We start from the raw sequence: 21,719 nt of genomic DNA, 5'->3' as shown, positions 1-21,719 counted from the left end.
CTCTGTATAGTTAGGTATTATCTCTGTATAGTTAGGTATAGTTATGTATTATCTCTGTATAGTTAGGTATAGTTAAGTATTATTGCTGTATAGTTAAGTATAGTTATGTATTATCTCTGCATAGTTAGGTATTATTGCTGTATAGTTAAGTATAGTTATGTATTATCTCTGCATAGTTAGGTATAGTTAGGTATTATCTCTGCATAGTTAGGTTTAGTTAGGTATTATCTCTGTATAGTTAGGTATAGTTATGTATGATCTCTGTACAGTTAGGTATAGTTAGGTATTATCTCTGTATAGTTAGGTATAGTTATGTATTATCTCTGCATAGTTAGGTATAGTTAGGTATTATTGCTGTATAGTTAAGTATAGTTATGTATTATCTCTGCATAGTTAGGTATTATGTCTGTATGGTTAGGTATAGTTATGTATTATCTCTGCATAGTTAGGTATAGTTAGGTATTATCTCTGTATAGTTAGGTATAGTTAAGTATTATCTCTGTATAGTTAGGTATAGTTAGGTATTATCTCTGTATAGTTAGGTATAGTTATGTATTATCTCTGCATAGTTAGGTATAGTTAGGTATTATTGCTGTATAGTTAAGTATAGTTATGTATTATCTCTGCATAGTTAGGTATTATGTCTGTATGGTTAGGTATAGTTATGTATTATCTCTGCATAGTTAGGTATAGTTAGGTATTATCTCTGTATAGTTAGGTATAGTTAAGTATTATCTCTGTATAGTTAGGTATAGTTATGTATTATCTCTGTATGGTTAGGTATAGTTATGTATTATCTCTGTATGGTTAGGTATAGTTATGTATTATCTCTGTATGGTTAGGTATAGTTATGTATTATCTCTGTATAGTTAGGTATTATCTCTGTATAGTTAGGTATAGTTAGGTATTATTGCTGTATAGTTAAGTATAGTTATGTATTATCTCTGCATAGTTAGGTATAGTTAGGTATTATTTCTGTATGGTTAGGTATAGTTAGGTATTATCTCTGTATAGTTAAGTATAGTTATGTATTATCTCTGCATAGTTAGGTATAGTTAGGTATTATCTCTGTATGGTTAGGTATAGTTATGTATTATCTCTGTATAGTTAGGTATAGTTAGGTATTATCTGCATAGTTAGGTATAGTTAGGTATTATTGCTGTATAGTTAAGTATAGTTATGTATTATCTCTGCATAGTTAGGTATAGTTAGGTATTATTTCTGTATGGTTAGGTATAGTTAGGTATTATCTCTGTATAGTTAAGTATAGTTTTGTATTATCTCTGCATAGTTAGGTATAGTTAGGTATTATCTCTGTATGGTTAGGTATAGTTAGGTATTATTTCTGTATGGTTAGGTATAGTTAGGTATTATCTCTGTATAGTTAGGTATAGTTAGGTATTATTGCTGTATAGTTAAGTATAGTTATGTATTATCTCTGCATAGTTAGGTATTATCTCTGTATAGTTAGGTATAGTTAGGTATTATCTCTGCATAGTTAGGTATAATTAGGTATTATCTCTGTATAGTTAGGTATAGTTAGGTATTATCTCTGCATAGTTAGGTATAGTTAGGTATTATCTGCATAGTTAGGTATTATTGCTGTATAGTTAAGTATAGTTATGTATTATCTCTGCATAGTTAGGTATAGTTAGGTATTATTTCTGTATGGTTAGGTATAGTTATGTATTATCTCTGTATAGTTAAGTATAGTTATGTATTATCTCTGCATAGTTAGGTATAGTTAGGTATTATCTCTGTATGGTTAGGTATAGTTATGTATTATCTCTGTATAGTTAGGTATAGTTAGGTATTATCTGCATAGTTAGGTATAGTTAGGTATTATTGCTGTATAGTTAAGTATAGTTATGTATTATCTCTGCATAGTTAGGTATAGTTAGGTATTATTTCTGTATGGTTAGGTATAGTTAGGTATTATCTCTGTATAGTTAAGTATAGTTTTGTATTATCTCTGCATAGTTAGGTATAGTTAGGTATTATCTCTGTATGGTTAGGTATAGTTAGGTATTATTTCTGTATGGTTAGGTATAGTTAGGTATTATCTCTGTATAGTTAGGTATAGTTAGGTATTATTGCTGTATAGTTAAGTATAGTTATGTATTATCTCTGCATAGTTAGGTATAGTTAGGTATTATTTCTGTATGGTTAGGTATAGTTAGGTATTATTTCTGTATGGTTAGGTATAGTTAGGTATTATCTCTGTATAGTTAAGTATAGTTATGTATTATCTCTGTATAGTTAGGTACTATCTCTGTATAGTTAGGTATAGTTAGGTATTATCTCTGCATAGTTAGGTATAGTTAGGTATTATCTGCATAGTTAGGTATTATTGCTGTATAGTTAAGTATAGTTATGTATTATCTCTGCATAGTTAGGTATAGTTAGGTATTATTTCTGTATGGTTAGGTATAGTTAGGTATTATCTCTGTATAGTTAAGTATAGTTATGTATTATCTCTGCATAGTTAGGTATAGTTAGGTATTATCTCTGTATGGTTAGGTATAGTTAGGTATTATTTCTGTATGGTTAGGTATAGTTAGGTATTATCTCTGCATAGTTAGATATAGTTAGGTATTATCTCTGTATAGTTAAGTATAGTTATGTATTATCTCTGCATAGTTAGGTATAGTTAGGTATTATTTCTGTATGGTTAGGTATAGTTAGGTATTATTTCTGTATGGTTAGGTATAGTTAGGTATTATCTCTGTATAGTTAGGTATAGTTAGGTATTATCTCTGCATAGTTAGGTATAGTTAGGTATTATCTCTGCATAGTTAGGTATTATTTCTGTATGGTTAGGTATAGTTAGGTATTATCTCTGCATAGTTAGGTATTATTTCTGTATGGTTAAGTATAGTTATGTATTATCTCTGCATAGTTAGGTATAGTTAGGTATTATCTCTGTATAGTTAAGTATAGTTATGTATTATCTCTGTATGGTTAGGTATAGTTAGGTATTATCTCTGTATAGTTAGGTATAGTTATGTATTATCTCTGTATAGTTAGGTATAGTTAGGTATTATCTCTGCATAGTTATGTATTATCTCTGCATAGTTAGGTATAGTTAGGTATTATCTCTGTATGGTTAGGTATAGTTAGGTATTATCTCTGTATGGTTAGGTATAGTTAGGTATTATCTCTGTATAGTTAGGTATAGTTAGGTATTATTTCTGTATGGTTAGGTATAGTTATGTATTATCTCTGTATAGTTAGGTATAGTTAGGTATAGTTAGAGCCCTTTGAATGATCTCAGTGTATGAAGGAGCTCTGTAAAAGCCCTTCAAAAATAAAACATATATAATGTTTATATAATATTTATACATTATTCTATAATTAAATTTGCTTTGCCTTGTTTAAGACCAAACATTTTAGGTTTGTTCTAAATTTAAACTTGGCTCATCTGTGGTTCTTCTTCTCACAGTCGCTGTCAGACCTGCAGAGCTGTGAGGTTGATATGTCACCTGCAGACACAGAGACAGCAGTAGCACAGTCTCCAGGGGTGGAGGTGCCAGACGTACCCCAGCCAGCATCTCCACAGCCTCCAACCGAGCCTGAGCCCGGCCCTGTGCTCCGAGTGTCCCGTCGGAGGTCCTGCGCCCCAGACAAGGCTCAGAAGAAGGCGAGACGTCTGTCCATGCCAGGAAACCTGCTGTCCTTCCTGAGTGGCGGGTCCCGCCGCTGCAAATCTGGAATCTGGGATGAAGGGGTCAAAGGTCAGGAGAGCCAGGAGAAGGAGGACGTCCCAACAGGTCATTGTGAAGCAGAGCGGGACGCGAGTCTGCAGGGGCAGGACGTCTCCCACCACAGTCAAGACAGCAGTGGCAGGAGACAGGGGGACAAACCTGGGCAGGCTGCGTCTGAACAGAGCAAAGACAATACTGACAACAAAGAGGAGGAGACAGAGACACAGACGAGACTAGATGAGACGAGAATACAGACTGACAGCAAGGGCAGGGAGCTGGACACTGCCCATCCTGAAGGTCAAGGCACGCAGCAGCAGGGATGTTTGTCTGACCCAGAAACACTAGACTTCACCAAAGAAGACACTGTGTGTGTGGCTTCTCAACGTTGCCATGGAGGATTAGGTGATTCTCTTCAGCTCAGGAAGGACACCAGGCTGTCTACTGAAGCACCAGTGTCCTGGAAATGTCTCAGAGGACCAGACACAAACGCCGCAGATGAAGAGTCCAAAGCACTGGACCCACGGGACCTCCTGGCCGAGGCGCTGGCTTTGGAGACATCGCAGACAAGCAGGACCAGGGAGGCCACAGAGGGACACTTACGTGAGAGACACTCACATGAGTACCTAGATTTGGCAGGATATAGGCACCCAACAAATTTTCCTTCCACCAAGAAATTAAGCAGGAGTTTAGTAGTTGATGTTCAGCCTCCAGCTTCTGCAGGGGAGGGGCCTGTTGAAGGGGATGGGCCCATTGACGAGGAGGAACCTGTTGAAGGGGAGGGGCCTGTCAAAGGGGAGGGGCCTGCCATGGTCCAGGGGCAGCAGACAAGTGAGAAAGTGGGAGAGAATGAAGAGAAGAGGGGCTTTGGTGCTCCGGCAGAGATGACAGAGGCACACATGGAGAGTGTAGAGATGGACAGAGAGGCACAGACTACAGAGCGAGAGAACTATGAGAAAGAAGGTAGGAAACCTGGAGAGCATCCAGATGTTAAGAACGATGCTGACAGTGTGGAAGAAAAGGATCTCATAAATGCTGAAATTCAAACCAGTGAAACTGGTGAAACTAGTGACTTCAAGAATACCACAGATGAAAAAACTGTAGAGTCTGTAGAGGAGCATAAATTACTCCTGAGGAACACAGTCAGGGAGGTCTCAGTGGAACCAGACATGCTGGCGGAGGGGTTACAGAGAACACACGGAGCAGAGGAAAAGGAGAATAACGGTGAAGACAAGCAGAGAGAGACTGTGAAGACAGATGAAGATAATAACGTCAGTCTGTCAGAGAGAGAAGCTCAGAAAACAGCAGGCAGAGAAAACCATGACGATGAACTTCAGAGAGAAAACACTCCACCCAGCGAGAGTTGTGAGGAAGAGGACAGCAAGAGGGAGGATGAGGACAGGAGCTATGAGGAAGAGGACAGGAACAGGAAGGAAGATAACAGGAACAGGGAGGAAGAGGACAGGAAGAGGGAGGAAGGGAACAGGAGCTGTGAGGAAGAGGACAGGAAGAGGGAGGAAGGAAACAGGAGCTGTGAGGAAGAGGACAGGAAGAGGGAGGAAGGGAACAGGAGTTGTGAGGAAGAGGACAGGAAGAGGGAGGAAGGGAACAGGAGCTGTGAGGAAGAGGACAGGAAGAGGGAGGAGGGGAACAGGAGCTGTGAGGAAGAGGACAGGAAAAGGGAGGAAGAGAGCAGGAAGAGGGAGGAAGGGAACAGGAGCTGTGAGGAAGAGGACAGGAAGAAGGAGGAAGGGAACAGGAGCTGTGAGGAAGAGGACAGGAAGAAGGAGGAAGGGAACAGGAGCTATGAGGAAGAGGACAGGAAAAGGGAGGAAGAGAGCAGGAAGAGGGAGGAAGGGAACAGGAGCTGTGAGGAAGAGGACAGGAATAAGGAGGAAGGGAACAGGAGCTGTGAGGAAGAGGACAGGAAAAGGGAGGAAGAGAGCAGGAAGAGGGAGGAAGAGGGGACAAGTGGCCCTGGTTCAGATAGGAAGCCTGTGAAAGCCTCCAGGCAGGTGAGCTTTGCGATCGCGGAGAATATCTCAGATCAGGACGGAACAAGTGGGAGGTCCTTGCACACGGCACACAGCTTTGTGGACACTACGCACAGGGTCACAGGGTCGAACGGCACAACACAGCAGAGCCTTCGGGTGCACCCTGAGGTACCCCTCACCAGCGGGTCAGATCAGCCGCCTCTGTCCCTGACTGCTGAGGGGGTGAGTCAGTGGGCAAACACACCAGCATGGTACCAGCGTGGACGAGGAGCGTGCCAAGCACAGGCTTATGCGTGGTCTTTGTGGAGTTGCAGGTTTTGGCCACGAACCGACGGACAGTGAAGAAGACGAGGAGGTTTTTGGTAGATGGACGGGAGGTGAGCGTCACCACGTCCAAGGTGATCAGCGAGGGCGACAGCAAGAAAGAGGAGAGGCGCTCTGTGAGGTAGCAGCCTGACACTGTTACTGTGACCCCTAACGCCAGCAGAGTGGCAGGGTAGGGCTAAAATAAAGGACTGTGTATGTGTATGTGTGTGTGTGTGTAGGCGTCAGGAGCTTCACGCTCTGAAGTTGCTCCAGCGTGAGGAACAGAGGGAGTTTGTCCAACTGGATCAGAGACTCCAGCAGCAGAGAGAACATATGTTCCGCCACATCGAACAGGAAATGAGCGTCAGTGTCACCTACACACGAACCAAAACCACACCTACACCACCCTCACACACCAACCAAAACCACACCTATTCCAAACAAACACACCAACCAACCACACACCTACTCCAACTGCACACACCAATCAAACACATACCTACACCACCCTCACACACCAACCAAAACCACACCTAATCTAGCCAACCATACAGAGACCTGCCTTAGAAACTAACCAAACATACAGCAAAACACTAAAAAGAACCGATGGTGCCTGGTAGAGCAGAACCAATGGTGTCTGGTAGAGCAGAACCGATGGTGCCTGGCAGAGCATCAGACCTCCTATCAAACCTGAAATGAGCCAAGATCAGAAACATTAGACAGCTGCTCCGGTGACTTGCTGAGTGAAGTGTGTGTCGCCCCCTGCAGAGTAAGAAGCAGTACTACGACGGGGAACTGGAGCGGCTGGAGAGGCAGTTCCAGCAGCAGAGCACGAAGATGGAGGCGGAGCACACCACCCGCCTACGGGAGGAGGCGCGCCGCCTCAAAGCCCAGCAGGAGAAGGAGCTCAGCCGGAGGAGCAGCACCCTCAAAGTTGACCCCAAAGAGGTGAGTCACTGATCTCAGATCAGCCGCGCTGCCGTGCACACAGAAATAAGAGGTAAGAGCTGCTTCACTGACCTGAAAATATTCTCTTTAACAGAAACACACACTCTCTCACACACACACGCACGCACACACAGACACACACATACACACACACACACACACACGTACGCAGATGCACACACGCACGCACGTGCGCGCACACACACACACACACATACACACACGGGCACACACACACACACACACACACGCACGCGCACACACACGCACGCCGCACACACACACGAACGCAGATGCACACACGCACGTGCGCACACACACACACGCACACACACATATATACGCACACACATGCACACACACACACACACGTACGCAGATGCACACACGCACGCACACACACACACACACACACACACACAGAGCATTATCCCACCACAGTCAGTGATTAGACGTAATGAAAAAATGTTTTTTGTATGCACTGAGGGGGGTGATAGGTGTGGGGAGACAAATGAGATGTGATTGGTTGTTGTACATCTTTATGATGTCATTTTGCCATTTGCTCCATATTGAAATAAATGTTTAAAAACCCACATCTCTCATTTGAAACATACTGTCCCTCCTGCCCTGGAGTTGATACATATGTGTGTGTGTGTGTGTGTGTGTGTGTCTCAGGAACAGAACTTCCTGCAGAGACAGCAGCAGGAGTTGAACGAGACCTTGCAGAAGGCTGTACAGGAGCACAAGCGCAAGGTGGCGTCCATGGAGTGGGAGGTCTCTGTCAAATCCCAGCAGCTCAAGAGAGGTACAGGCCAGCACACCACACCGCACCTGCTCAGGGTCTCAGCCCAGGGTCTCACACGAACACGGCTGAGATGAGGAGGAGATCACAGGGGTGTTCAGAGTACGTCTACGTGTGGGACAGGAGAGCTCTGAGCTGGGAAACGGAGGATATGTTGTATTTTTTCTGCAGCGAGAGAATCTGTGATCTGGGAGCTGGAACAGCGCCACCTGCAGGAGAAGTACCATTTATTCAAACAACAGGTGAAGGAGCAGTACTCTTTGCAGAGGCAGCAACTTAGCAAACGACACAACAAGGTGACTACATTACTCACTCCACTCTCATTCTCATCTCACTCCTGTCACTGCCATAACACTCCACTCTCACTCCCGTTTAACTCCTGTTACACTCCATCTCATTCCCATCACTCCCAAAACACTGTTCTCATTCCTGTGACGTCACATAACACTCTGGTGTTATTCCAGTCTCACTCCTATTACACTCCAGTATCACTCCCATAACACTCATCTCACTCCTGTCACTCCCATAACACTCTGGTCTCACTCCCATCTCACTCCCGCCTCATTGCTGTAATAGCTCCGTGATGTTGGGACCCAGACACAGCGTGCGCTTCTCCCAGTTGTTCTGGGTCTCCTGACCTCTCCGCTCTCTGTGCAGGATATGGAGCGGGCTTCCCGCTTCCAGCAGGCTCTGCTGGAGGAGCAGAGGTCATTGCAGGCGCAGGAGAGAGGTCACCTGCAGAGGGTGCAGCGCACCAAGGCCAAGACTCGCCTGAGCCAGTTCAGACAGGAGCTGAAGGGGCGAGGCCTGAGCGGTCCTGAGCAGAGACAGCGGCTCACACAGGTCCGCCGGCACAAATGAAGAACAGTTATGAGTGACTTCTGTGGGACATTATGGATTAGGTTATGTTTAATAACTCCTATGAGTGACGTCTTTGAGACTTTATAGATTAGGTTATGTTTAATAACTCCTATGAGTGACGTCTTTGAGACTTTATAGATTAGGTTATGTTTAATAACTCCTATGAGTGACGTCTTTGAGACTTTATAGATTAGGTTATGTTTAATAACCCCTATGAATGACTTCTGTGGGACATTATGGATTAGGCTATGTTTAATAACTCCTATGAGTGACTTCTTTGAGACTTTATAGATTAGGTTATGTTTAATAACCCCTATGAGTGACTTCTTTGGGACTTTATAAATTAGGCTATGTTTAATAAGACTCACCGAATAGTTGCTGCTAGTGTTCTTTTTCAGAATCACAGGACACGTTCTGTGATTAGTAAGAGGCAGAATGATATTTGTTTCTTAATTAAACTGTTGAAATGAAGTTTTCTACAGTGCAGTCACATTTGTCGAGAGCTACAGCTAGGGATAGCATACCCTAGTGGTGGAAATGAGAAACGAACCGTGGACAGGAATTGGCTGGCATTCTCTAACATACTGCATGCCCTCTGTTCCTCTCTCTGTTTTTCTGGTCTGTCTCATTTCTGGGGTCTGCTCTCTCTCTTTCTGGGGTCTGATTATCTCTGGGGTCTGTCTTTGTGTGGGGTCAGTTTCTGTCTGAGGTTGAGGCCCAGCAGAAGCAAGAGTGGACCAAGCTACAGGAGAACCAGGAGGTCCAGTTCAGGGAGGTTCAGGAGCAGTGTGACGCCAACATCTCTGAGCTCCAGCAGCTACAGGTAGAGGGCCACATTCATATAAATCTGTTGTAGCTTTCTGACTAAACTCTGACTAAACTACTGACTAAACTGATTAAACTTCTGACTAAACTCATTCAAAGAATGAATAGTGCTGTATTCACCTTCCGTCAAAGTCACATTTATTTATACAGCGCTTTTTACAGCAGATGTTGTCACAAAGCAGCTTTACAAATGTCCAAGCCCCCAGTGAGCAAGCCAAAGGCAACAGTGTTGAGGAAAAACTCCCAAGAGCATGAGAAAGGAACCATGAGATGAACCAAGACTCAAAGGGGGGGGGGGGGGGCATCCTCCTCCGGCCTTTGTGTGTTACATGTTTCAGAGCGAGAAGCTTCAGGTCCTGGTGGAGATGGAGAAGAAGAAGATCAAAGGTCTGGAAGATGAACACACTCTGGAGCTGAATGAATGGAGAGATAAACTCACCTGCAGGAAAGAGGTGCAGAGAGACAGAGAGAGCAGTGAGAGTGAGAATGTGCATATAAAGTCAAAATCTGTTAGATAATTACCAACATCTGTGTGTGTGTATACAGGCATTAGAAGAAGACCTGGCTCGTAAAAGGCGGGAGTATGAAGGCACAAGGAGGCGGAGCAGTGATACGGAAGGCCGACATGGAGGCCGCCGCCTAAGATTCTTCTCGAGCCTCAGTTTCTCCTGAGCTCCACCCCTCAGTCTCCCTAATGTCATGAGGACATTGTGAACTCCAACACACATAAAATGGGCTTGTCATTGTAATGTGTTATAGAAATGTATACATTGCATTTAATATGTACCATAAGTACTTATTTTTTTAAAATGTGCTTTTGAAACACATCTTCAGTTTCACGTGGTGTAAGACAGACAGTGCTGCATTTCTCCAGAAGGACATCGTGGCTCACACCAACTCTAAAAATGCATTATGTTAACAAGTGTAAATGTATTAAATATATAATTTGTTTTATTTAGTCCTATATACGTGTACTCAAATAAATGTTTTCTAAAAAAACCCAGAAATAAATCAGCAGAAATAAATCTGCATATATTCATTTATATTTATAATTCCTGATGTACTGAAGCCATCACGTGAGTGTTTTCACACATACAAACACTTGATATTTGAATCAAAGAACAGATCCCTTTCTTCTGATTAGAGTGGGTGAAGGAAGGAGGCTCCCAAAAATCACCTTGCGGTTTCCAGTAATGGTCAGCACTGCTAATGGTCTTTACAAATCCCAGCGCAAAGTTGCCATTGCCTGGTAAATGGAGTTTTACGATGACGGTGAGAGCTGCAAGGTGACGAAAGTGCATTATTTTAAGGGCATTTTAGCATGGAAGAAATATCTAAATTACATACCTAATTAAAATAATTAAATAATAACGTTTAGTACAGGGAATAAACAAATATAACGTTCCATAATTTAACAATATTTAATCGAGTTTATAAACATGTGATTCATTTTGCGTTATCTAGTGCAGGATATGCGGCCAATATTACGCTAAAATAACAAACATTTCTTAATATTGTCTTATACTACTTAAATTAACAGTGTAGGGCATGATAAGTGCACACGACAATGTCATGTTATCATGCTACCGCTCGTGCTCTCTTGCTATTGGAGACCTTTCAATAATAAATAAACGTAAATAATTTAAGGCTTGACAACGCTATGGTTGTGTTCTTGGTTATGTTCATAGTGCTCAGGCGTGGATCCAAACATAATCATTAACCAACACAACCATTAACCAACACAATCATCCAAACATAACCATTAACCAACATAACCGTCAGCCAACACAACCATTATCTAACACAACCATCCCAACACAACCATTAACCAACATAACATTAACCAACACAACCATCCAAACATAACCATTAACCAACACAGCTATCCCAACACAACCATTAACCAAAATAACCATTAACCAACATAACCATTAACCAACATCCTTCAGCTGGGAGTTCTCCTGCTGGAGGTCACTATCCAGGACAGGGGGGATCTAAAGGACGCTCTAAACTTCCTAAACTTAGGAAGTTATCCTAACCAAATCCCAACCAGGGCAGGCACCCTGACCATGGAAGAGGAGATGTAACTCCAGCTGGGTGTCCCATGTGCCCTTGTGTATCAGTTACTGTGTTAATTAAATGTGGTCTTTAAATTGAAAAAAATTATTTGGGTCCTTCATAAGTTTCAGGAGAGGGTAATTCAATGATCTAAGCCACTCCTCATCTATTGCACTAATCTATAATACCTTGACCTTTGCCATACCAGCACCTCCAAACGCACCTCCATACCATGCAGATGGGTATTCCCATGGGTGTATTCTCACAGTTGGTGAAGAATATGGGTTATGAACATTGGTTAAGATGCTGGGTTATGAACATGGGTTATGATCATGGGTTATGATCGTGGGTTATGAACATGGGTTATGATCATAGGTTGTGAACATGGGTTATGATCATAGGTTGTGAACATGGGTTATGATCATGGATTGTGATCGTTGGTTATGAATGTGGGTTATGAACATGGGTTATGAATGTTGGTTATGAACATGGGTCATGACCATGGGTTATGACCGTGGGTTATAAACGTGGATTATGAACGTGGGTTATGAACATGGGTTATGAACATGGGTTATGAATGGAGGTTATGAACGTGGGTTATGACCGTGGGTTATAAACGTGGATTATGAACAGGGGTTATGAAGGGGGGTTATGAACATGGGTTATGAACGTGGGTTATGAATGTTGATTATGAACATGGGTCATGACCGTGGGTTAAGACCGTGGGTTATAAACGTGGATTATGAACGTGGGTTATGAACATGGGTTATGAACATGGGTTATGAATTTGGGTTAATTATTGTGGGTTATGAACATGGGTTATGAACAGGGGTTATGAACATGGGTTATGAACAGGGGTTATGAACATGGGTTATGAATGTTGGTTATGAACATGGGTCATGACCATGGGTTATGACCGTGGGTTATAAACGTGGATTATGAACGTGGGTTATGAACATGGGTTATGAATGGGGGTTATGAATGTGGGTTATGAACATGGGTTATGAACAGGGGTTATGAATGTGGGTTATGAACATGGGTTATGAACATGGATTATGAACAGGGGTTATGAACAGGGGTTATGAACATGAATTATGAACAGGGGTTATGAACATGGGTTATGAACAGGGGTTATGAACAAGGATTATGAACATGGGTTATACGCTGACATTCAATTCTAAGGATTCTGGGGAAAAGGTGATGCTGGCAGCAGGAGTTGGGTCGGGGTGTGATGGCTGTGCTGTATGGTCTGGGCCATTTGCCATGAAACCACTACATGCACCACCACTAGGGAATCAAGACCACTAACACAAAAGATTACAGGTGGGACTCTGCATACAAACCACCTCCTCAGCCTCAGACCAATGAGAAATACACAGACAGGACTGTGCATGTACATGACTGACCTGTTAAGATACCAGGGGCTCAAGATGATCCAGAGAAGTGAGCCCAGGCAGATCCAGAGAGATGAGCCCAGGCAGATCCAGAGAGATGAGCCCAGGCAGATCCAGAGAAGTGAGCCCAGGCAGATCCAGAGAGGTGAGCCCAGGCAGATCCAGAGAGATGAGCCCAGGCAGATCCAGAGAGATGAGCCCAGGCAGATCTCTCTTGGCTGAGTAAACCGACTATGAGGAGTCAGAAGCTGACGTGTCTCCAGGGCTCCAGGAGACAGGTGATGAAGCAGTGAGCATCGAAGAGCTTGGCTCCCCTGCCAAAACCCTGTAGATGAAATCTCCTGCTAAAACAGACAGGAAAAAGCCAGCAGCTGCAGTCTAACAGACAGACGCTCTTCCTATGGGCTTCTCATTCTGCTGTCCACCACAACCACGTCCCTAGGCGGTGTCCTTTTCTGGAGTGATATTAGAGGTATGGCTGGCTGACCCTGGATAACTGCAGCCTAGCCCAGCATTGCACCTGCTGTACCACACCCGATAATCTACTCCAGGACGGGGTCTGGAACCCAGGTGGCACAAAGCTACGTCCTATCTCAGGGCCAATCTACCCACCACCCTGCCAGGGGCAGTTCCAACACACTTGGCTCTAATGTACAGGTGCTACAGGAGACTGATTAACTAGTTCAGTCGTGTCAGATACGTGATGAAACTAAATACTGCAGTGCTGAAGTTATTTTTAGAGGTTAGCGTTATCCACCGTGGCCACTCTGAAGGACCTCACAACAGAAAATGAGATCCCTCTGCCCTTCCAGTAATTGTGGGTATGGCTTTCATGTGTGTGATATCTATATGCTGTTGCTAGGAGACCAGCTGCTTCAGAGAGATAATGTCATGATTATACAGGAGGAAATATGAGCTGTCAGCAAACATAGCAGAACCAAACCACTAATGAGTGTTTATTTATCTCACACAAATTATTAAAAGAAACATGAACTCCTTTGGGAAGGGGTGGAGTGGGATATAAAACGCTTGAGTATAAATTTAATAATACACTGAAATGGGCTAATTATTAAAAAAACAAAAAAACAAAAAACAAAAAGAAAAAAACAAAAAAAAAACCCTTCACATTGGCATTTCACAACAATGTTTAAATTGTGAATTACTTAATAATAATTCTAACAATTAATAATAATTTATTATAAAAGCAGACTATATTGCATTAAGTAATTACTGAAAAATGTACAAATATGTAAGCACTATATGTAACTGTGTGTATACAGTACTTATATGTGTTACTTTAAGAGATCCTCCATGAACACTCTCTCTCTGTTCCTAATGGTAGAAAGAGTAGTCATTTTGATTTTAATTGTGTTAAAGGACAAGTTTTAAATTGACTCTTTATATTGATGTACATAATAATCAATAAATCCATTTACTTCTTTTCAGAGGAAAAATTCAACATGTAGTGAAAATTATTCATGACACAATTTAAATATTTTCAAATAATCTACCAACTGCTGTTGTTATCAAATGTTAAAAGATCCAGATTTTATGGGATAACTATTATCCACATCGTAACCATGGAAACATAGCTAATTTCTTTCAGCAGCAGATCTATAATAACAGTGATTCTGAGATTATGCACACTTAAAAGTCTTACAGGGATGTGACAGATTAGGCACATTTAAAGTTTCCCGGAGCTCTCCTTCATCTCTAATACAGCACAGAACTCTCACACTGCTGCGTTACCTTTGGAACCCTGTCTTAGTGAAGCTGGTCGATGGTGTCCAGAAGGGTTAATAGAGACATGAGGTTTCTTTCCTCACCACAGAAGGATGCAGAGTGCGACTCCGAGAGTGGTGATCATGCTCAGAGCAGGACCCGAGCTGGCCCCTCCCCTGTAGTACCTCCCATCCGAGCTGTTGTAGTATTCTGATCTGTCATGGTAACGTCTGTTTCCATTTGAGGGGTCCCAGCCATACCCGTGGTCGTACCCGTACCCGGGTCTGCCCAGACTGCCAAGCCCATAGCCGATCGCCGCCCCTCCTATTGCGCCGGCAGCTGCAGCCCCTGCAATCTTCATCCCAGCCCTGGATGAGCCTGTGTTGTGCATGGGGGCATGTCTGCCACCCAGGCCCCCGCCTTTCCCCCGACCCCAAAACCCACCATGCTTAGAGGAAACCCCAGGGCACAGTGATGCCAAGAGCAGTGCACACACACACAGCAGCTGAAGCCTGTCTCTGACCAGCATGGCCTGGTGTCTCCTGCAAGAAGACAGACAGGAGATGTGGATAATCACACACGTTGCAGGTACAGATGTGGAATACCCTGGGGCATTGATAACTAAAAGGCTGTAGTTAAAATCAGCAAATAAAACATGGTACAATGGAGAACTCCAATCCTCTCTGGACTGGGCGTCCCTGTTACTGTAGGAGAATGTCACCTGTGATCAGGTGACATCATGTGACCTGGGAAGAGCCCACTACCTCACAGCTGGGACATTGATTATAGCAAACTCTGCTCATCAAATACAGCATATTAATGAGCACTCTTCACACAGCTGAACTCACGCGAACACAAAAAAGGAACACTGTCACATACTTTGTGAAGTAGCTTCACTGCTCAGTTGTAGTGTGGTGTTTCTTTCTCCAGGTAACCCGTGTAGCTTGTCTGTGGCCCCTGTGGTGGGCCCTCTGTCTCTTAAGAGCTGATTTCTTACCTGACCATGGCGCCGGTGTCCACAGACCTCTCTTCACTCCGATTACGAGCTGCTCTGTCTCACTCTTACAAAGCTCCTCTGTGATGTCAGCAACCAGCCTCCAAAGCTGTCACTCATCAGACACCAGCCAATCAGTAGTCAAGCTAATCAGTGGTCCAGCCAACCAGTAGCCCTCATGAAAACAATGACAGCTCTGTATCTGAATTACTGCCTGGTACAAGATGCCTGTTTTGGTTTTCTTAATTTGGCTTCTAATGATGTTATGGTCACAGGTATGTGAAACACAATAGACTTTAGAGTACTCAATTTTTCTCTTCTCTTCTGTGACTCTTCTGCTAAACTCACATTCACGTTGTTATAATAACATATCAGTGGGTCTGAAGCTAAAATAATTTGTGAGACAACCCGGTTTCTGTCATTATGTAAAGAGTGGTACTTCATGTTTTTATGACTCTAATGTCATTACACAGCCATGTACCAGATGCCACATCACAGGGAAACTCTGAGCTGAAACTCAGTGGCACTGGATAAACTCACCAAAATAATGAAGGAAAATAAAACCATTTTATTAAATATTCATATGTGCTACCATGACACATACCAAATACATTGCATTACATCATCAGAACAAAATTAGTTCACTTCGTCCGGGCACAGAAAAGGCCCTCAAGATATTTATTATTATTATTATTATTATTATTATTATTATTATTATTAGTTGCATTTATATAGCGCTTTTCTTAAACTCAAGGTCACTTTACAAATATCGCTTTTTTAAAAATGTATCACAAATACAGGTCATAAATATGTCATACATCTGTAAAAGATTGAGAATGAATATCACTAGTAAAAATTAGAAACTGCTAAAGCACAGGCAAATGTATGTATGTTTCAGTGAGTAATATTTAATTTTTTAAAGTGGCATTAAAAATGACTGAACGTGAAGTAGCGCAGAGAGTGAGTGGATGTGAAAAGGGTCTCAGCTGTCTGCCTGGTCCATCTGCTACCCAACCACCTTATTGGCCAGACGCTGCATGTGCTTCTGAATCATAGTGCGCATGGCACAGTACCTGCACAAAAACAAACACTGCATTACTCAAACACCACATTACTCAAACATAACATTGAATTACTCAAATGCAGCTTTGCTCAAACGTTGCTTTTTCAAATGTGGTTTCACTCCAAAAGGCTATTACTCAAACAGGCTACACTGCATTACTCAAAAAATCCAGAATTACTTAAACATGGCACCAATCAAACATAACATTATTCAAATATGGCATTACTAAAATAACAGAATTACTGAAATACAGCATTACTCGAAAACACTCTTATTCTTATGAATGTTTTTGACAGAGTGAATATGTCAGTACTGAATGGGAAGAGTGTCAGTACCTCTGTAAGTACTGAATGGTAGGCATCAGTACCTCTGAGTGAATATGTCAGTACTGAATGGGATGAGTTTCAGTAGCTCTGTGAGAGTATGTCAGTACTGAGTGAGAGGAGTGTCAGTACCTCTGTGTGAATATATAAGTACTGAATGGGAGGAGTGTTAGTACCTCTGTTTGAGTTTCTCCATCTCTCTGTTCTCCTCTTCCTGAAGCTTGGAGATGAAGCTCTGCAGTATTGGCATCTCCAGCTTAATGTATTGCGCCACCTGACCACAGCAAACACTGTTGGGTATTTTATCAACACTTTTCAGACTACAAAGGGAAGCAAGTTATTCTAAACACTGACACTGAGACTGACTAACTGGACCCCTCATTGGGCAGGATGCAGAACGGTTCAGATGTAGGGCATGTTTTGATGAGTGTATCGTCTTACGTCATACGTCACCTCCTCCACCTGATCCGGCTCCATCAGGAAAATCTTGCTGACCTGTTCACATGGCCCTTGCAGGATCCGGACCAGCAGGGGGTGCTCATCCCGCTTCAGTTGCACACGCTCTGAACACACAGAAGCTCAGTACAGACCCGCTCACAGAACCACACCCTCCGTACAGACCCGCCCACAGAACCGCACCCTCTGTACAGACCCGCCCACAGAACCGCACCCTCCGTACAGACCCGCCCACAGAACCACACCCTCAGTACAGACCCGGCCCACAGAACCACACCCTCAGTACAGACCCGGCCCACAGAACCATACTCTCAGTACAGACCCGGCCCACAGAACCATACTCTCAGTACAGACCCGCCTGTTTCATTTAAATCACCTGTTTCATTTAAATGGAACACAACATGCTTTTAGGGTGAGTGTCTGATTCTGTGATTAAATGTGGTTTTTTTTACAGCTGTACTCACACCGTGCTGTGAGCTGTGGAGGTACAGCTGTGCTCACACTATGCTGTGCGCTGGCTCACCTCCACTGGTGTGCAGGAGGAAGAGGCTGAACTCGTCAGGACTGTTCTCGATCTTGAACTTGTTAAGCAGCACACGCAGCACCTGGGACGTCGTCATGGAGCTGTTGATGCGAACGTTAGTCACAGAACCAAAGGCTGGCGTGAAAACTGCAGTCTGAGGGGAAACAAACAAAACACAGAGGCCAGAAAACACAAAAAACAGAGGTCAGAAAACACAAACAAACGCAGAGGTCAGAAAAAGATGAGGCCTTGGGGATTACAGAAATCCATTCTAACATCCTTATATTAGCTGTAGAAATGTATGGCTTTAGAACAGAAACATGGACTGTAGACAGCTCATGCCTTGTGGTTATAGAAGTGGCCATTGAAGGAACATCTGTGTCTCCTGATTCGCCGCTGGACTCCAGGTGCTGACCGTCCTATCAGTCTCTTCCCGCCCACATCACTCCTGGTTCTCTGCACATATGAGCTCACCTCCTCACCTGTGCGGGTGAGGACACATGGCCACACCCCACATCACTCTAACATGCAGAGGGTCTCTTATGACACACACCAGCTCTCTACAGACAGTACACACTAGTCATGCTCCTGTCACTTACACACTTACCTTTTTCTCCTGTGACATCTCTAGAACTGTATTTTGATTGGTTCACAGGTCCTGTGACCTCAATGGTGGGTGCTATAAGGTTTATGTTCTGATTTCTATTAAAAAAAAAAAAAAAAGACATGAACATTAAAGAACATTAATGACCATGGGTTTGTATGTGTAAGGCATCAGTGAAATACAGCATACTTAAATTCTGCTTTGCTTGCATCGCTTCCTGAACACCAGGATGAAATAAAAGGAGCAGGTTTGATTGGCTCCTTGCCATCTTCCATCTGCAGTCTGATTGGTCTGTGCAGCCCCCAAAAGATGTTAAGCAAACCTTCAATAATGAGCTCTCCTTCTTCCTGTGTTAACCACAACATCAAACAGAATTGGCATTAGCACACGGCCTGGGCCTTAACTAGCTATGAGGACACAAGTCTGGAGCTCAGTCAGTTCGCAGGTTTTTTCCCTTGTATGTTTAATAATTAAATTGAAACAGTGATGTTCTGATAATGTTATGGCAGAGTGAACCCTACATTGAGCAAATAGTTACATTGCAAGAGCCCTCAGACAGCAGCGACAAAACTGGTTCTCAACTAACTTCAGATCAGCTGTCAATGGTCATGAACTGGTCTGTTACACGTAACTGCTCAACTAGAACCAGCCTATACAAGCGCAGTGTTAATACCAGTAAACATAAATGCATGGTTTGTTTTGATGCTGTTATTAATACCTTATGTTTCAACATTACAGCTACTTTTTTGGAGACCTGACTGCTTTTCAAATAATGAGAAAGAGACTGAAAGAGGTAGGCTAAATAACAGCTATAAAATAAGATATAAAATAAGAAAATTAACAACAAAGCCAAAACAAAGCGATAGATTTTTGAGTATAGATTTCAGAGTCTATTTTCAGAGGAAAATATTTTGGTAATTAAATGAATAACTAAAGTTAAATAAGTTATCCTTTGATATATATGTAAACATAATAAATTCTGGATGAATGAGTGAGGGCAAATGTAGTCCTACAGGCGTTTTGTGCTCCACGTTTAAATCTTGAACAAGTTAGTGGTTTGAAGAAGTAAATGAACATTATGGATATTATGGTGTATACAAGGCATCAGTGAAGTAGTGGAAATATTACTGGTGACGAACGTGCAGCACCAGACTGACACACACCAGCAGTGTGGTTTATTACTGAAGTCATTTCTACAATATGGAGGTCAGTACATTATTATCCTTAGTTATGACCCAAAACACAGGACTTTAAACTCTCCTTAACACAGATCTTTGCCCCTGTGGTGTGGGATACTGTTGGTATGTCCAACCCACCTCTCTGTGCCGGAGATGGAGAGCTTGTTCTTCATAATACAGGTTGTAGGTCTTGAGATGTGAGAGTAGTGAACTCCTAAAAAAAGAGAGAACAGTGAACAAGAGAACTGAAAGAGAATGAGAGAACCGAACTGTGTCACTGGTACAGAGAATGCTTCCTTCACTCTACTCCACTGATAAGGGAGGAATATTTTGGGGAGACTTACTTGCTGACAAATTTGTCTTTTCGAATCTGCACCATGTCTGGGTTCACAATAGCCATCCTTGCCCTGAGGAAGCACAAGGAGCCAGTTTTACAGGAGAGGAGATGAGAGGAGAGGAGAGGAGAAGAGAAGGGAGGAGAGGAGTTGACTAGAGAGGAGAGGAGAAGAGAAGAGAAGAGAAGAGAAGAGAAGGGAGGAGAAGGGAGGAGAGGAGTTGACTAGAGGAGAGGAGAAGAGAAGAGAAGGGAGGAGAGGAGTTGACTAGAGAGGAGAGGAGAGGAGAGGAGAGGAGTTGACTAGAGAGGAGAGGAGGGGGAAGAGAAGAGAAGGGAGGAGAGGAGTTGACTAGAGAGGAGAGGAGAGGGGAAGAGAAGACTGGAGAGGAGTTGACTATAGAGGAGAGGAGAGGGGAAGAGAAGACTGGAGAGGAGAGGAGAGGAGAGGAGAGGAGAGACAGAGCAGTGACATCTTCCTAAGAAGCAGGGGGTCTCATGATTTCTGGCCTCATGACCAAAGAATAGCTTCATTCACTTGAGCAGTACACAACCTGACCTGGTAGGGCTCTGCTAACAGTACACAACCTATTTCACAAATACTAATAAATCACCTTTTTTTTTTAACCACTGAGTAAAAAGGACCTATTTTCATTCTGAGTGTTTCAGCTTAACATGGCGAAAAAGCACGCAGAGGTTTAGTTAAAACGACTTAAACGCTGCATTCTCCACAGACCTAACACTCGCATTAAAGCTTCTACTGAACTAATTGACATCGGTGGAGACTCTGTAAGGACCATGTATTTAGACTAGAGACTATGACTGAGCTTAATATCTATCTGGAAACCCTTCATCATCTGAGCCTGATCATCAGACACATGTCACCAAAAACCACTGAGCAGTGACAGGCAAAACTGGACAAAAAAGGTGGAAACAAAATGAATAACAGCAAATAATAATAAAGATGGAAGCAGGATAAACAGGTTACTTACTGTGTAGGCAGACGTCAAGGAGATAAAACTGTATTTGAGACAGACAGCCACACACAACATTTGACTTTATCAGGAAGAAATTGTATGTGTGTGTTGAAAGACTGAAGAAGCCCATGCCCCTCCCTAAAAACTGCTCATACAGGAAGTTGGTGTTTTTTTAAAACCTGCACTTGAATTTCCTGTCAGCAGCTGTGTCTTTACCAGAGATGCAGATAGTTGAGTTTGGGACATGCATGACAGCGTTGTACAGATAGAAAGAACCACAATGCTGTTAAGTGTTTCTGTTGCAAGCCAATCAGAATTGAGAGCTCAGGTAGTGGTTACAACCTACTGCAGGAAAGTATGTGCAGAGTTGGGCACCCATGATATAGAGGATGCATGTGGAGTATAATGCCACCTTGTGGCAAAAAAATGTACTGTCATACAAATATATGGACTGTTATATGAAGTGGTGATTCACCTAAGCAACAGGTGGAAAAAATATTTACTATAATACAGTCTGGAAGTGTCATTATGGAAACAAGTGAAATCAGTAATGATCAAATAACAATGAATAGCCATGAATACCTAATATTAATACAATGAATAATTTTACTTAAATTTAAGTAAAATGAAGTAAAACTAGAACCTGGCAGTAAGAT

At 42.7% G+C, this 21,719-nt stretch overlaps 3 protein-coding genes across 3 annotated transcripts in view; 1 reads left to right on the top strand and 2 right to left on the bottom strand.

Moving 5' to 3' along the window:
- si:dkey-81j8.6 (serine/threonine-protein kinase 10) overlaps positions 1–10,594 on the top strand; it is a 17,220-nt gene extending 6,626 nt beyond the window's left edge. Inside the window, exons 8-18 of the mRNA XM_035535741.1 lie at positions 3,443–5,167; positions 5,582–5,917; positions 6,010–6,140; positions 6,241–6,364; positions 6,770–6,949; positions 7,625–7,754; positions 7,923–8,047; positions 8,409–8,594; positions 9,310–9,435; positions 9,776–9,889; positions 9,984–10,594. Coding sequence (XP_035391634.1) covers positions 3,443–5,167; positions 5,582–5,917; positions 6,010–6,140; positions 6,241–6,364; positions 6,770–6,949; positions 7,625–7,754; positions 7,923–8,047; positions 8,409–8,594; positions 9,310–9,435; positions 9,776–9,889; positions 9,984–10,109 — 3,303 coding nt within the window. The 3' untranslated portion in view covers positions 10,110–10,594. The remainder of the gene's footprint in view (positions 1–3,442; positions 5,168–5,581; positions 5,918–6,009; positions 6,141–6,240; positions 6,365–6,769; positions 6,950–7,624; positions 7,755–7,922; positions 8,048–8,408; positions 8,595–9,309; positions 9,436–9,775; positions 9,890–9,983) is intronic.
- Positions 10,595–13,818: 3,224 nt separating this feature from the next.
- Positions 13,819–15,658, bottom strand: sprn2 (shadow of prion protein 2). The gene is made up of 2 exons (XM_027018267.2): positions 15,609–15,658; positions 13,819–15,153 (listed from the first exon to the last, which is right to left on the bottom strand). The coding sequence occupies exons 1-2, from the start codon at positions 15,614–15,616 to the stop codon at positions 14,712–14,714; spliced, it is 450 nt and encodes a 149-aa protein (XP_026874068.2). The 5' UTR covers positions 15,617–15,658; the 3' UTR covers positions 13,819–14,711.
- Positions 15,659–16,537: 879 nt separating this feature from the next.
- Positions 16,538–21,208, bottom strand: rassf2b (Ras association domain family member 2b). Its single transcript, XM_035535603.1, has 10 exons — positions 21,079–21,208; positions 20,097–20,159; positions 19,891–19,966; positions 18,764–18,921; positions 18,578–18,672; positions 18,313–18,452; positions 17,971–18,124; positions 17,433–17,554; positions 17,168–17,265; positions 16,538–16,678 (listed from the first exon to the last, which is right to left on the bottom strand). Exons 2-10 carry the CDS (start codon positions 20,150–20,152, stop codon positions 16,612–16,614), a joined length of 966 nt encoding a protein of 321 aa, XP_035391496.1. The 5' UTR covers positions 20,153–20,159; positions 21,079–21,208; the 3' UTR covers positions 16,538–16,611.
- Positions 21,209–21,719: the final 511 nt, after the last annotated feature.

The sequence above is a fragment of the Electrophorus electricus genome, chromosome 17 (genome assembly GCF_013358815.1).
Source record: "Electrophorus electricus isolate fEleEle1 chromosome 17, fEleEle1.pri, whole genome shotgun sequence".
In the NCBI taxonomy this organism is placed as follows: domain Eukaryota; kingdom Metazoa; phylum Chordata; class Actinopteri; order Gymnotiformes; family Gymnotidae; genus Electrophorus; species Electrophorus electricus.
This window is presented reverse-complemented; position numbering and strand designations above follow the sequence as displayed.

Excerpts from the sequence above, each read along its gene's own strand:
- rassf2b (XM_035535603.1), bottom strand. The coding sequence starts at position 20,152 with ATGGCTATTGTGAACCCAGACATGGTGCAGATTCGAAAAGACAAATTT. Across the intron at positions 18,453-18,577 it reads AGATGTCACAGGAGAAAAAG|GTGAGGAGGTGAGCTCATAT; the intron begins GTAAGTGTGTAA and ends TCACCCGCACAG. Across the intron at positions 18,125-18,312 it reads GCCACTTCTATAACCACAAG|ACTGCAGTTTTCACGCCAGC; the intron begins GCATGAGCTGTC and ends GTTTCCCCTCAG.